The 15,921-nt window shown below is 34.4% G+C and overlaps 1 protein-coding gene across 1 annotated transcript; it reads left to right on the top strand.

Annotated features, from left to right (window-relative positions):
• The first annotated feature begins 12,960 nt into the window (after positions 1–12,960).
• LOC108321315 (NADH dehydrogenase [ubiquinone] 1 alpha subcomplex subunit 1) lies at positions 12,961–14,909 on the top strand. Its single transcript, XM_017553036.2, has 3 exons — positions 12,961–13,121; positions 13,207–13,297; positions 14,717–14,909. Exons 1-2 carry the CDS (start codon positions 13,014–13,016, stop codon positions 13,291–13,293), a joined length of 195 nt encoding a protein of 64 aa, XP_017408525.1. The 5' UTR covers positions 12,961–13,013; the 3' UTR covers positions 13,294–13,297; positions 14,717–14,909.
• The last annotated feature ends 1,012 nt before the right edge of the window (positions 14,910–15,921 follow it).

Below are 15,921 nucleotides of genomic sequence, written 5' to 3'. Positions count from 1 at the left end.
ACGAGTAAAAATTAATTCAATGATTTTCGTAAACAAAAACGAGAAAAAACAAAAACAACTCTTCATCTTTTTACTTTTCAATTCATTTTAATGAAACCATTCTTTAGTGTCACTAAAAATAAAATAAAATAACATATTTCTTTTTTTTTTCCTTCATATTTGTAAGTGCATCCCACGTTAGAACAATTAGAATTACTCAACTCAAACCCAATTTTAGAATGTTATAAGTCTAATCTACTTTACTCCATTTAGTGATTTGGGCAAAACTGGCCTTATTAATCTTAGTTTCAATACCATGCAGGATTTAAAAAGTTAACAAATTTGCCCTAAGAAACAATTTATAATTGAATACCAAACTTTTACAGTATCAATATAATATAGTTTAATTTTTTAAAATAATATATACCCCAAGGAAATTATAAAATAAATAAAACATATATTTTTTATCTTTATAACTTACTTTATTTTAGCATTTTCTTTTACACAAAGTATTGATTGTACATTGATTTTATTTATATCTTTAAATAAGAAAATGATAAAACAAGACTGCGTTTAATACTAATTTTAAAACTTTAACCGGCATAATATTACTTTGCTTTTTGTTTTATTTGAAGATTTAAAAAATTGTTTTAATAAAAAATAAATTTGAATGTTTTAATGATAAAAAAAAAATAAAAAGGAAAGATATGAAAAAGTGTGACAAGTTTGTATTTGGATTTCAAAAATAGATTTGAGATAGTATAAATCGTTGGATTTGAAGGGGGGAAAATGAAAGTAAAGTTTGTTTATATTAAGAAAATGTTACTAAGAAGTGAACGAAAAGTGATAGAAAGGTTGTGAGTGATGTTATATTAGAAAATGATATTTTATGATTAATAATGTTTTTAAAAATATCCACAGTCAACTATTTTAATATTAAAATATTTTTGTATAATAGAAAAATTCAAGGAATTTTATTATTTAAAAATATATTATCTTTTCATAAATTAGTTTTTAGAGTTCATTCACTTCTTATTACCATTTATCAATTTTCTTCTATTTTAATACTAGAGACCATTAGAGTTATTCTCATGACAAGTTCTTTAACTCTATCTAATTAATTTTTTCGTAAGTTAGTTTTTTATCCTTTTTTTTAGATTTAATATGTGAGTCTATTTTACTTGCATGTGTACTTAGAATCATTTATATGATTTTCTGTTAATCAATAATCTTGTTGGAATAGCATAATTGTTTTTGTATTATTCTTAAGTATAAATAGAACATTTTTTTTTATTTTGAAGGAGCTTGGGTATTCTTATAATAGTTGAGCTGTCAACCACATGTAAGGGAAACTAATTGTAATTTGTTTGAATGGAAATATTCGAATTATTTAAGACATCTTTGATAATTGAAATTTTGCAAGAATGTAAAGTTTTGTTTTAGTTTATTTGTGAATTGAATTGAAAAGTGTTTACTTTCCATGTTTAGGTATGCACTATAATAGTTAAATGTGTTATGATTGTTGTTGTGAGTGCCTAGAATTGTATTTGATGTGTTTTATAATTTGTAAACAACATGAATTGGTTTTGGTATGGTTGAATAACTTGAAATTGCAAATTTTGTTTTCTGAAATTATACAGACTTGTTGGACAAAAGATATGTTTTCTAGGGTCGTTGGGCAAGGGCTCTAGTCGTTGAGATCTTGTTAAGCAAGACTTATAGAGTTGTCCAGTCATTTCCATTTGAAGTGTTTTATGTGTTTCTGATATAATTATGATAAGGTTAAGAGTTAATTGTGGAATTATCTATATATATGATATGTGTGGATGGTGCGCACTGATCCAAGATAGATTAGGCTTAAGTTCCTTTAGTGTACGCGTTGATATATGGATTCAGTACTGAATGTTATGTTGAGACTCTAATAACCATATAAACTAATGTATAAGAGGATGGGATAATGTGGTGGGAATAACAAAAGGTACTAGTTTAGGGGCTTTACCTTTATCTAAAATGGTAAGTGATTAACCTTGTGTGTCGTAAGGTGAAATCCATTTGCAATGGATCTGCTGAGTAATAGATGTCACCACAAGTGTAAAACTTGTCTGAGTCTGATATCAACACATATATCCGGATAACTGAGTCTTGCATAATCTTTACTTGTGGCGTGTTTGTCTTTATGGATGAATTTTATGTGTTTTAACTTTAGTTATATTATATGAAATCTCCTTTTCAAATTAGCTTACCATTTTATTTTGTTTTTTTTTTCTTTTTTTGTAATAATCATCTTAATCAGTCTGAATAGATAAGGAAGCAGGAGTGGACCTAACTAACGAGGAAGATAATTCAAGTGTCTAGCTTTTAGGCTTTGGTTCTAATTGCATAAGATCTTTTTGAAAGACTTTATATTTTCTTTATCTTAATTGTAGTTTCCTGAGTTATATAGATCTTTTGTATACATTTTGTTATTATGGTATATTGTGGATAAGTGTAATAACATTTTCTTAAGATAATGAATTATAGGTTTATGATTATTAATTAGGTTTAATAGGTTCGGAGGTCCTTATATTTGTGGGTTCGTTTCAATTGGGTCCTCCAATTTTGAAAGTGATTAATTTGGTCCCTAATTTAACAAAATTGAGTCAATAATACCCTTTCCGTTAAATGTAATGGACGGCGTTAACTTTTTAAACATGTGGCATGTTGAGGCATCCTTTTATTTGCAGGTGGCACAGTTTTATTTGAAGGATGCTTCAACATACCACATGTTTAAAAAGTTAATGACGTCCATTGCATTTAACGGAAAGGGTATTATTGACTCAATTTTGTTAAATTAGGGACCAAATTGATCACTTTCAAAATTGGAGGACCCAATTGAAACGAACCCACAAATAGGACCTCCGAACCTATTAAACCTATTAATTATGTTATGTTTTACTTCAGAAGAATTATTATATTAAAAGGGAATGTTAGATATGTGATTAGTTTGATAGATTAAAAAAAATTATTTGATAAAATTGTAAATCATTGTGTTTAAAAAAATATTTAAATAAAATGTTGTTGTTAGTGTAAATATTGTTAAAATAAATATGAATTATTATTTAATATAAAAAAAGTTTTAATTGATTAAAATAAAATAACATAATAATAATAATAATAATTTTTATGGCTTTTTCTTCTTCAGTAGTTTTTTTTAATATAAAGATTGCAAGAAAAGATCATAATAGAGATTACAAGATGTTGGGTTCGTCAGAGAAACAATGAAACCCAGAAAAAGAAACTGAGAAGAAAGAAACGATAAAAACACAGAGAAATTGTGATCTGAATAATACGTGAATTTTTCTATATATCGAAGAAAAGGAGTTGGCTACAATATATAACCAACAAAAGTACCAACTAAGGCAACACAGACAGGAACACCGTCCGGACCAGACGGCATGACAAGAAACCGTCCAGACCAGACCGAACGGACACAAGACGCAGGAAACCGTCCGGACCAGACGGCACAATCGGTCCGGACAGCACAGTCGGCCAACAAAAAATCAAGTCTATACAACAATTCTCCACCTAGACTTGAAAAGAAAAAACTAAACCGGATGGTCAAACAATTAGAAACCGCACGGTAGAAAACCAATCCTGGACAACAACTTCAGAAACTTCACTCTCGCAAGCGGCTTCGTCAACATATTTGCAGGGTTATCTTCGGATGCAATTTTGCATATTTGAACATCACCGGATTCAACTATGCTCCTGACAAAATGCAGCTTGACGTCAATGTGCTTTGTTCTGGAATGGTAAATCTAATGATTGGCCAGATGAATGGCACTCTGGCTGTCACAATGAACACAGACAGACTTTTGATTAAAACCTAATTCCTGAACCAAACCTTTTAACCACAGTGCCTCCTTTACCCCTTCAGCAAGAGCACAGTGCTCAGCTTTAGTGGTTGATAGAGCAACTACAGACTGCAATGTAGACCTCCAGCTTACAGCAGTACCAAATAAAGTAAACACATATCCCGAACGGGATTTCCTTGTGTCCATGCACCCGGCAAAATCAGAATCAACAAAACCTTCAATATAACCTCCACCTTGAAAGTTATTCTGGCAGAGTAATCCAGTATCAAGAGACCCCCTTATATATCTTAACATCCACTTCAAAGCTTCCTAGTGAATTTGTCCAGGATCAACGATAAACCGACTGAGAACACTAACACCATGAGCAAGGTCGGGTCTTCTGCAGACCATGCCATACATAATGCTCCCAATCCCATTTGAAAATGGAACAAATTCCATCTTCCTCCTTTCTTCCTCGGTTTTCGGGCATTGATCCTTGGTGAGTTTCAAGTGTTGACCGGTCGGTGTGCCAGCAGGTTTAGATCCAGCCATCCGATACCTTGAAATCACCTTCTGCAAATAGCACTTTTGAGATAAAAACAAGTTTCCACCCGATTTTTCTCGCTTTATGTCAATGCCCAATATCCGCCTTGCTTCTCCAAGTTCCTTCATCTCGAAAGCATCACCCAACTTTGCTTTCATTTCATGAATCATGCTCCTGTTACTGCTGGCAATCAAAATATCATCCACATAAAGAAGAAGATATAGCACCTCATTTTCACGATTCAGAGTGTATACACAGTCATCGTAATTGCACCGCTTGAAGTTCAGTTTTATCAGAAAATCATCAAATTTCCTGTACCACTGTCTTGGACTTTGCTTCAAGCCATATAGAGACTTCTGCAACAGACACACCCTATTATCCACAGCAAAACCGTCCGGCTGTTTCATATAGATGGTTTCCTCCAAGTCTCCATGCAAAAACGTCGTTCTGACATCCAACTGTTCAAGATACAAATTGCAATGAGTCACAATTGCCATCAAGACTCTGACCGAACAGTGCTTCACCACCGGAGCAAAGATCTCATGATAATCTACACCTTCAACCTGAGTAAAGCCTTTGGCAACCAGCCTTGCTTTATACCTAGCTTTCTCGCCCCCCGGTATAGCTTCCTTTCTCTTGAAGATCCATTTTGAACCTACAACCTTCTTACCCTTTGGCAGATCCACAAGTTTCCAGGTGTTATTCTTCTTCAACGCCTCCAACTCTTCTTCCATAGCACCCTGCCAAAGATGTCGATCGCTACTGTCAAGAGCCTCCTTGTAACTTCTCGGTTCATCCGATCGTTCAAGGTCTTCAGCAGCATTCAAGGCGTAGCAAATCAGATCTGCCTCTCCAAACCGTTTGGTCGGCTTAGAGACCCTTCTTTCTCTATCACGAACAAGCTGATAGTTCCACAAATCAACACCAGCTGCTCTTGTGTGACTACCATTTCCAGACATATCATCTGCATCATCACCAAGGTCTGTTCGCATCACACCCGTTCGGTTTTCCTATAACGACCGAACGTTTTCTTCTTGTCCTTCAGCCGTTCGGTTTTCCTTAGTCAACGACCGAACGGTTCCATCATTAGTATGCTCCACCTCTACGAGAGTCTTCTTCTCGTCTCCAGGGTTTTCAACATGCATAGCCATCCTTGTTTCATCAAACATGACATCCCTACTAATGATTAATTTTGAAGGTTTAGAATCTAACCTCCACAACCTGTACCCCTTAATTCCTTCAGCATATCTAAGGAATACACACCTCACCGCTCGGGCGTCCAACTTATCACCTTTGATATGAGTGAACACCAAAGATCCGAAAACCCTCAAATGTGAGTAATCAGCCGGTCGTCCACTCCACACTTCCATTGGTGTTTTAAAATTTAGAGCTGATGATGGACTCCTGTTAATCAGGTATACGGCTGTATTTGCAGCCTCTCCCCAGAAAGCCTTTGACAACCCTGATCCAAGTAACATGCACCGAACCCTTTCCAGAATTGTTCTATTCATCCTTTCAGCCAAACCATTCTGTTGAGGAGTTCCCACCACAGTCATGTGCCTCCTGATCCCTTTTTCTTTGCAAAACTCATTAAACTCCTCCGAAACAAATTCCAGCCCATTGTCAGTTCTCAGACATTTCAGATTGCACCCCAATTGGTTCTCGGTCTCTGTGTGCCACTCCTTGAATCTTTTAAATGTTTCAGACTTATTCTTCAGAACATAAATCCATACTCTCCTTGAAAAATCATCAATTATACTAAGGAAATATGCTCCTCCTCCATGAGTTAGAGTTCTTGCTGGTCCCCACAAGTCTGCATGGACATACTCAAATGGTCGTTCGGTTAGGTGCTTCCCTTGACCGAACGGTATTCTGTGTGATTTCCCCAAGACGCATTGATCACAGAAATCTAGCTTCTGCAATTTGTCTCCCAGAAGTAAGCCTTGCTTCTCCAATTCTTCAAGACCCTTCTCACTGATATGTCCCATCCTCAAGTGCCAGAGCCGAGTGGTATTCTCAGTCCCACTTGCTACCGAGACATGACCAATGACAGTCGATCCCTCGAGAATGTACAAGCCATTCTTCCTTCTGCCTTTGACAATTACAGAATCTCCAGAACAAATCCTCATCACTCCATCTTCGAATTTTGTGATATAACCTCCAAGATCAAATGAACTAATAGAGATCAAATTTCTCTTCAGTTCGAGCACATACCTCACATTCTGCAACACCATTTCACGATTGTCAAACATCTTCAGCCTCACCGTCCCCACGCCTTGCACTCGGCAGGCTTTATTATTTCCAAGCAGCACGTTTCCATGCTCTTTCTGATCAAGATTCTCAAAAAACTCCTTCACCGGGCACATGTGATAGGTGCAGCCGGAATCCATGACCCAGCTCCTTTGAGAATCTTCAGACGAAGCCACCAGAACACCAGCAGATTCATATCCCTCAGACGCCTCTACCACATCAGCAGTTTCTTGTGACCCAACGGTCTTTCCCTTCTCCGGACAGAACTTCTTGATATGACCCATCTTCTGGCACTTGAAACATCGCACTTGTTTCACATCGTCTGGTTTCAACTTCTTCCCATTTCCAGCTTGCTTCTTCCATTTCCCTTTCACCGAAATCAGTCCGATGCTGCCTCCTCGGTTGCCTTCGAATCTTGGAGCTTTTGAAACTCCTTAGTACGAATTGACGTCACAACCTCTTCCAACGTGATCACCTGATCTTTTCCGTAGAGCAACGCATCCCTGAAATGCTCGAAGGTTCTTGGAAGAGCATTCAACAGGATGACAGCCTTATCTTCATCCTCCAAACTCACACCAATATTCTCCAGATCATCTACAATCTTGCTGAATTCTGCAAGCTGCTCCTTTATCGTTCTTGATTCTGACATCTTGAACGAATAGAGCTGTTGCTTCAAACACAACCTATGTGCTAGCGACCTTGTCATATACAAAGACTCCAGTTTTGCCCAGATTTCAGCTGCAGTCTTCTCCTTCGCAACCTCCCTTAGAAGCTTATCACTAAGACACAAGATGATTGCGCTTCTTGCTTTATCCCCCATTTTCTTCTTCTCTTCTTGCGGCATTGCAGCAGCCATGTTTAACTCACCATTCAACGCTTCATTGCATCCTTGTTGTATCAAGATAGCCTCCATCTTGATCTTCCACAGCCCGAAATCATTAGAACCATTGAACTTCTCGATGTCAAATTTGGTTGCCATTTCTTTTGGAGATTCTTGATTCAAAGCCCCACGGTGGGCACCAATTGTTGGGTTCGTCAGAGAAACAATGAAACCCAGAAAAAGAAACTGAGAAGAAAGAAACGATAAAAACACAGAGAAATTGTGATCTGAATAATACGTGAATTTTTCTATATATCGAAGAAAAGGAGTTGGCTACAATATATAGCCAACAAAAGTACCAACTAAGGCAACACAGACAGGAACACCGTCCGGACCAGACGGCATGACAAGAAATCGTCCGGACCAGACCGAACGGACACAAGACGCAGGAAACCGTCCGGACCAGACGACACAGTCGGTCCGGACGGCACAGTCGGCCAACAAAAAATCAAGTCTAAACAACACAAGACATGGTGAAGAGAATCAATTCTTTATAAAACAAGAGTAAGAATAATTAATTATCCATTCACATGCACCACTAAGAATCGATTATATGTGAAAAGAGAGTGAGAAGAATCTAGTCATTACCCAATAATGGTCATTAAGAATTGATTCTCTCTGGTGGTTACCTTAGGAAATTTCACCTCTAACAACCTAGAGCTTCATACAATTTTACACACCTTCATAGAGTCTATGCATATCCACCTTCTTCACAAACCAACCACATACAACAAAACAACCACAATACATAATGAAAATGGAGGGATAATTATGTGATCTTACAAGTGATGAATGGCTTTTCTCATATCTTTCGTCACCATAACGATAAACTTCATCCACTACCTTCATACATTGATTAAAACAAACACAATTAATTATTGCTCTTCCATTTGCATCTACAACACAAAGAAAAACTAAAAAAAGAAAACAAAAAATTTCCCCATTATTAAAATATAATTTCCCTTTTAACCTTCTTTAAAAATATATGGTTCTATAAAAATTAAATAAGTAAATCTAAAAACTAGTAAAAAGCATAGTAAACTTTAAACTAATTTCGGAATATTTGTTTCAATGGCACGAGAAGAATAACTTTTAAAAGTTAATTGAAAATTGAGAGATTGACGAATATTTAAAAGCTAGTTGATCATTAAAAGCTATGAACTATACTAATTGAAAATTGTTAAGATAGATTATAAAATTATAAGTATTTTATTAAAATATTAATTAAAGTAAATTATAAATATAAATAAAAAATTAAGTATGTTTCCACATTTTTTTATAAAATTTTTAATTTTTATTGGTAAAATATATTTTATTAAATTTGATTATTAATTAATTTTAATCTCTTATTATATTTGTTTTCCTATAAAACTATTTTAATTATATTTAAGTTAGTTTCAATCATTATATATTTTTTGTATTATGTACTTATTTTTAATTTTATATTATATACTCACAATATTTTTATTCAATTTTAAAATAATGTAAAAGAAACATTTTTCAATACACATAAATTATTTAAAATAATAGATATAGTACAAAATAATAATAAAAATAAAAAAATATATGTAAAACCCCAGAAAATGATATTTTAAAAGTGGTGGTAGTCTAAAAATAGTGAGACTTGATTATTTTAATATTAAACGATTTTATTATAAATAATTTTGTTATAAACTAGTTTCATTATTTTAAAACGTATCATTTCTCTACAAACCACTTTTCTAGAGTTCTCTACCTTCTCTCTAAGAGTTCTTGATCTCAAGTCATCTATTTGACGATAAGGAGGCGTCTAGACGATCACAGCGTCAAGATCTACCATTCTATCCGATCAATTTGGTGTTTAGAGCAAGTAAGTTTTCATCTCTTTTCTTGTTCCTTTTCTTGATCCTTGATCATGCAAAGAGGAACTGTTTTGCATGTATCAAGTGATCTTCTTCCTTGATTATTGGTTAAATTTGGGTTCTAAGATTTGTCTCCAATCGCCAATTGATTCATAGGTGTTTCTAGAAAATTCCTTGTGCGAGAAGTAATCGAAGCGTTAGTTGAGCTTTGTATCGTCAGTGTAAGGTAAGGGAAGCTAGAGTTTTCTTTAAATTATGTTGATTGTGCGTGTTAGAGAAAGTATGAATATCGAATTGTTTGAGTAAAATTTTGTTCTATGATTGGATGTATAGTAATCAATTATGTAGTGGATGCTTTGTGTGATGATAACTGGTGTATAATGTGTTGAATCTGTTTGTATGTGTTTTGATGTTGGATTTGGTGTTGATAAAGTGAATTGTGATGATGGAATTATTGGGAGCAAGGGTTACTCTTGGTTATAGGTTATTTTGGTCTAAAATGAGGTCTTAAGTGGTGAAATAGTGAGAGATTTGTTGTGAACTGTTTTAAAGTATATGAAGTTTGTTTTGAATGGTTAAGATGTTTAAAATGGATGAAATATGTGTGCGAAGAAGGTTTGGTGATAGATAGGTGTAGGTTACCTTAGTTAGAACTTGTTTTTAAGGAAGTGGACTAGTGAAAATCTGGGCTGGAGGTTTTATGCTTGTATGGTCAGTTTGGGGAGTACTGGTAAGTCATGGGACTGTTGAAGTCCCTATGTTGCTTGAAATTGTACCACAAATGGTAGAATTCAATTTGAGTCTCTAAGTTGAAGTTTTGTAAGTTTTTTGTTGAAATCTTGTAGTCACTTGTTTAAAATGAGTTTAGGATGGGTTAGACACAATTGGTTAAGTATAATTGAGTATATAACACAATCTATAAGGGTTAGAAGTTGGAAAAAATATATCAATTTGGTCAATAGCAGTTTGGGGTGATAGTTCTACAGTTTTCGTGTTGCAGAATTATGCAGACTCGCTAACCGAAGCGAGAGGTTAAAAGTCTGGACCAATGTTTGTGCTTTCGCCTAGCGAGTTGGGTCATTGAGCGAGTGGTTGAGAGGTCTGGACCACTGTCTCTGGATTCGCCTAACGAGTTGGGTCATTGAGCGAGTGGTTGAGGGGTCTGGACCATTGTCCTTTTATTCACACAGTGAGCTGGATCACTTAGCGAGAGGTTGGGGTCTGGGACCACTATATTTGTATTCGCTCAGTGAGTGTGGTCGTTGAGCGAGAGGACTTTGTGGTCGCTCAGCGACCAGTGTAGGGGGTGTTTTATGCTTTCTATTCTTGTTTTCTTATGAAGTGAAGTTACATTTTTATTCATTGTGGATGATGTATAAGTATTTATGAGATCATATGATCAGTGATGTTATGTGTGGAATTCAATGTGAGAGTATGCAGTGTGGTATGAAAATAAAGTTGGGAATATGATTATGTATGAGATGTGGTGATGATGTTTGAAACAATGTGCGAGGTGTGGATTTCAAGTACCATGTGAGAAAGGAATTCCAAGGAGGAATATCCTAAGTTGGTTGTGTGGTGTTATATATTGATGTAGGGGCTCCTAGATTGGGGAATGATCCTAACACTCTCAATAACCTCATTTCATGTAGAAATGGATGATTATGTCGTGGAGAGTAGCAGGAGGTCCTAGTCTATGGTCACTGGTTAGGACCATAGATGTTTGACGAATTAACCTTGGTGTATGGTATTATTGGTGGTGGTTGAGGATGTGGTTATTATTATTTCTGAGCTAGGTTGCTCCACCATACACGGGTGCAGGTTCTCCATGAGTCCAATATCAATGCATCTATCTAGATAGTAAGGGTTTCAAGTGGAATGGACAAATTTCTATGGTGTTTGATTCATAACATGCATGTATATGATCATTGTTTTAAATGGTATATGTAATCTTTTTTTATACTCTAGCTTATCCTTACTTTTGTGTTGTTTGTGTCTAAATATGTTTTCTCTTTTGCGATGATCACCTTATTGGTGTGAGCGTAGGGAAACATTCTTTTCAGTTACTCCAGCGATAGGTGATTGAGGGAAAATAGTTGGGAAGTCGGATGAATCTACAGGTGAAGATATTGTCTTACATAGATTTGTTTCTTATGTTATTTCTATTGTCATTATTGTAATATTCTTTTTAGTAGTATTTTATTATTAAAAATAGAATGTTACAATATACCCTCTATTAATATTGAAATAAAGTTCTAAGATAGTAAAATAAATGTTGTAAATAACATTAAAAAGTTTGCAATATAGAGTTTTGTAAAAAAAATGGTAATAAGCTTATTTTCTGTCATTGTCAATATCTTATTTAGTAAGAAATTGAAAAACACCTTATGTCAAATAATAAAATAAATTCTTTCATGGAATAAAGAAAATAAAATAATAAATCACATCTTATGTATTAAAAAAATGAAAACTTAAAAAATATTTTAAGAATAAAATAAAAATAAATATTAAAATCTGAAAAATTAGAAGTTGTTTTTTTACAGCTATAAAAGTTAGATATCAGTTGAAATAACGTATAAACAGAATTTTCTTAAGGAAGGTTGTGTTTGTTTATTTTGTAAAGTGAAAATAAATCTAAACAAACACAGGGAAAACAAAAGAAAGTGGTTCCTTTTAGGACAATTTTGTAATTTCAGTTTATTTTTTAATTTTCCATTTATCTTTTAACATGACGTTTTTCTACAATAGAGAAGAGAGATGCAAAGAATATTTTAGTGCTATTTTATTAGTACAGTGTGCAGTTAGTAATAAGGTTGGTGCATGAAGAAAACGTCATAACAAAGAAATGGATTATGTAGGCCCATAAAGACCTAGAAAAGAAAGGGGAGTTGCTCCCTCCACCCCCACACATCTCTTCCTCCACCTCCCCTTTACCTTTTTGCCCCTTCCTCTATCTTTCCTTTACTATTTTGCCCCTCAGTAAAATTTTATTTTTAAAATTATTGTTTTTTAATTTTATTCATTTATAACATATTTCACTGATAACCTACGTAGTTCCTTGTATGAGTAAAATATTTTTCTGCAAAGCTTGGTGATCGTGAAAAGAATTATCAAGCAATCTTCCTCTTGTTCTCGGTGCAATACGTGGTGCAGTGCGTTTATGGTGTAGTGTCCTTGTCGTGGTTCCTCTCCAGGTACGTAGTCATAATCCTTCCTATAATTCTAAACCCTAAACCCTTCCCATACTTCCAATAATCCTTTGAATATCCAAGCCTATAATCCTTGCATGAGCCGCAAAACGTAGTAAAATAAAAACGAAACCTAAAAGAAACACTGCCTCTGGACGGATGACATCCTTCAACGGATGTCAACATCCGTTTAAGGCGAAACGGATGTCGACATCCGTTTTGCCTTAAACGGATGTTGACATCCGTTGAAGGATGTCATCCGTCCAGAGATAGTGTTCCTTTTAACTTTTGAGGATATAATTGTCATTTTAGAAGGATATAATTGACATTTTAGAAAATTGGGGAGGTGGAGGAAGAGACGTGTGGGGGTGGAGGGAGCAACTCCCAAAAGAAAGACTGGACTTTTGTGATGAGCGAGGCCCAAAAAGTAATAAAAATAAGAAAAAGGCGAAGAGTGAGGCAGAGAGAGTTGGAAGAAGAGAAGGTAGAAGAAGGAAGATGAACTTGCGATGGATGGAAGCGGTGTTGCCGCTGGGAATCATAGCGGGAATGCTCTGTGTAATGGGAAACGCTCAGTATTACATTCACAAAGCCGCGCATGGAAGAGTAATTTCTCTTTTTTCTTTTCATTATTTTTGTTATCGATCAATTTTTGGATTGGATCTTTCTCATTGATGTTAAATTCTTTCAGCCTAAGCACATCGGGAACGATCTGTGGGACGTTGCGATGGAACGAAGGGACAAGAAGCTTCACGAACAAGCCTCATCTTCCAATTAACACCGTAAGCATCGCTCTTGGTTTTCTCTTTTGAAATGCCCTAGGGTTTCCGCGAATGCTATATTTTGACTGAATTTTCGACGGGAAAATTTTATGAAAGTATCGGGTAGAGTGATTAGATCGGTCGAAATTTTGTTTGGTTTGAGGTTTTGCGGTGTTGCTTTATAGCTGTTGTAATGCAAAACGATTTAGATAATTACGTTGTCGGATTTTTAGCCTATACGATCAAGTAAAGTCTTCTTCTAGAAAGCACAGATACTATGTTTAGGCGCTAGGGTGTGGGAGATGAGAATTTTTTATATATATTTTTTAAATATTTTTTATTTAGCTGAAGGGTGGAATATAGGGTGTGAAATATGGAGTTATAGTTTTTTGTTTGAAAGTTCATGGTTGAGATTTTAATAATTTCATGAATTTTTATATTGAGGTTTTCTGTGTTGATTTTTCAATCAATGGTATAACGTTTCTGTTTATTTCTTACTTTAGGCTGTGTGTGGTTGGTCGAAGAAGATGGAATGGAAGGGAATGAAATATAATACTGCTATGTTCATTGTTTGGATTAGTAAAAGAATGAGGGTGGGATATAATGGAAAGTAGTGGAACTTATTCCTTTCAATGTCATGTATAAGTTTCTTCATAAACACTACTTGTAGAGGAAAAATGAGAAGATAAAATGAAACAAGTTTCTCCAGTTAGCTAAAATTAGCTTATCATAAGTTAACCTCTTTTGGAAAAGTTAGATGAAATAAACTTCTCTTTATTTCATTTTTCCGTTTTTGTACGTGAAATGGCTTATCCAATCCAAACAGGACCAATGCCTATTATTTACCCAGTTTTTCTTTCTTATCAGTCTTTGAAGAATGAGAATTTTATTTCATTGCATCACAACACATCCAAATAATGGATTGAAGATTTTATTCCGTTGTGTTCTACTTCCTTCTATATTATTTATTTCTTTCCTTCAATCCAAATGCAGCTTAAAGAAGAACTCAATTTCTTTTCTAAAATTATAGGATGCAACATAGGCCATAGTAAAACATGAACTTAACATGAAGATGAAAATCTTGAATGAAAAAAAAAATTGCGTTTTATTTTCTTCTTTCTGCAATATCTTCTCTTCCTGCATATAAAAATTAAAGAATGACAATTTTGATAATTGAAAGTACGGTTTTGGTATATTGTTCGTGTTAACGGGAACAAGCATCGATGAACATCAAATTTTACATGGATCTGTCTTCCACCCTCAACAGGAAAACATATTATGAACATCTTGAATGAAGAACAAGAATATTGTTCTTCATTAGTGTTTATAGTCTTTATAGAAGTGCTCTAGCAACGCTTTGATCTGGAGATTGAATTTTCTGTTCTTGAGGTTTTAATGAGTACTGATTCGAAAGCATGACATTTGCTCTGGAACATGCAGGTTGTTAATGTCATTGTGAAGAAAATAAACTGCTCACCAGGATTTGAGGTTCTGTTCTTGGGAAGCAGGGTGAATCACTACAATGAAATTCCATTTCGTTTTCCTGTATGCAATTCAACATAAGATTTATAAATATACCTATGCTCAATCACTATTGCTTTCTCTAAGCTTGTTGAAAACTTATTTGTTCTGATATAGTTGTTGCCTTCTATAATCTGACCATTTTGTGCTTGACGATTGACTGCAAATCTTGCTACTTTGGCATCAATGGCCAATGAATTATTACGTAATGCAGCGCATATTCCCAATGCATACAGTTGTTAAACTTGAGAGTTTTAATAACGGTTGAAAATCTTGTAAACTCGGATACTAAATTCGAATAGTAAACTCTTTTAGTTTACTTTAGGTAAAAAAGTATTAAAATATTTATAAGTAATATAATAACTTATTATCATATGATATTATAAATAATTTTTAAAATTTTCTTATTGGAATATTAGTCTTATTATTATTAGTTGATCATATTATATATTTTTAAATACTTTATATATTTTCCCAATTGTTATGTTTATAATAATTTTAATTAATTATATATATCATATTTACTATGACACAAAAAGTGAGAACTTTGAGGTCCAAGAGTCCAGCAAAAACCCTAGCCTACATTTAAACTTCATCTCCCATGACTGCTACCTTCACTGGCACGTCTTATGACTGTGACTGGAGATGGGCAATGTAAAACCTCTTTAACCTTTGTAGTTGTATTTTTACCAAAGGGAGTGATTGCCATGGAGTCCAAGAAGAACATACTCATTAACAAGAGATTTAACATACTAAATGGTTTATCACAAAATGGATTCGACTTTCAAGACTTGTTATAAATGAGTAAGGGTAGTGTGAATGTAAAAAATTAGGTGTGTCAAAGAATCATTTATTATATATTTTTTTTATCTTAAGAAATCTTATTAAATTCTGTTTGTATATAGGTTATAAAAAATGTATTCTGAAATTTCGTTTTATGATATTCGTAAGACATAATATGCTGACTGCGGTCACTTATTAAAAATCACCTGTCTGCTATTTACAATTTATTTTATCTGTAGGAATTAAACATATTTAAAGCTCAATTTCTCTTCCTCAGAGAATCAGACGTTTCATATTTATCTGCTACCTTTCTCTCTCGTAACCAACACAGTTACAGGTTG

The sequence above is a fragment of the Vigna angularis genome, chromosome 2, assembly GCF_016808095.1.
Source record: "Vigna angularis cultivar LongXiaoDou No.4 chromosome 2, ASM1680809v1, whole genome shotgun sequence".
In the NCBI taxonomy this organism is placed as follows: domain Eukaryota; kingdom Viridiplantae; phylum Streptophyta; class Magnoliopsida; order Fabales; family Fabaceae; genus Vigna; species Vigna angularis.
The sequence above is the reverse complement of the archived record's forward strand: the minus strand, read 5'-3'. Positions and strand labels throughout refer to the sequence as shown.

What these genes read in the sequence shown, in the direction of transcription:
- LOC108321315 (XM_017553036.2), top strand. Translation starts at nt 13,014, where the DNA reads ATGAACTTGCGATGGATGGAAGCGGTGTTGCCGCTGGGAATCATAGCG. An exon ending in ACAAAGCCGCGCATGGAAGA is followed by an intron (nt 13,122 to 13,206) that starts GTAATTTCTCTT and finishes AAATTCTTTCAG; the next exon opens with CCTAAGCACATCGGGAACGA.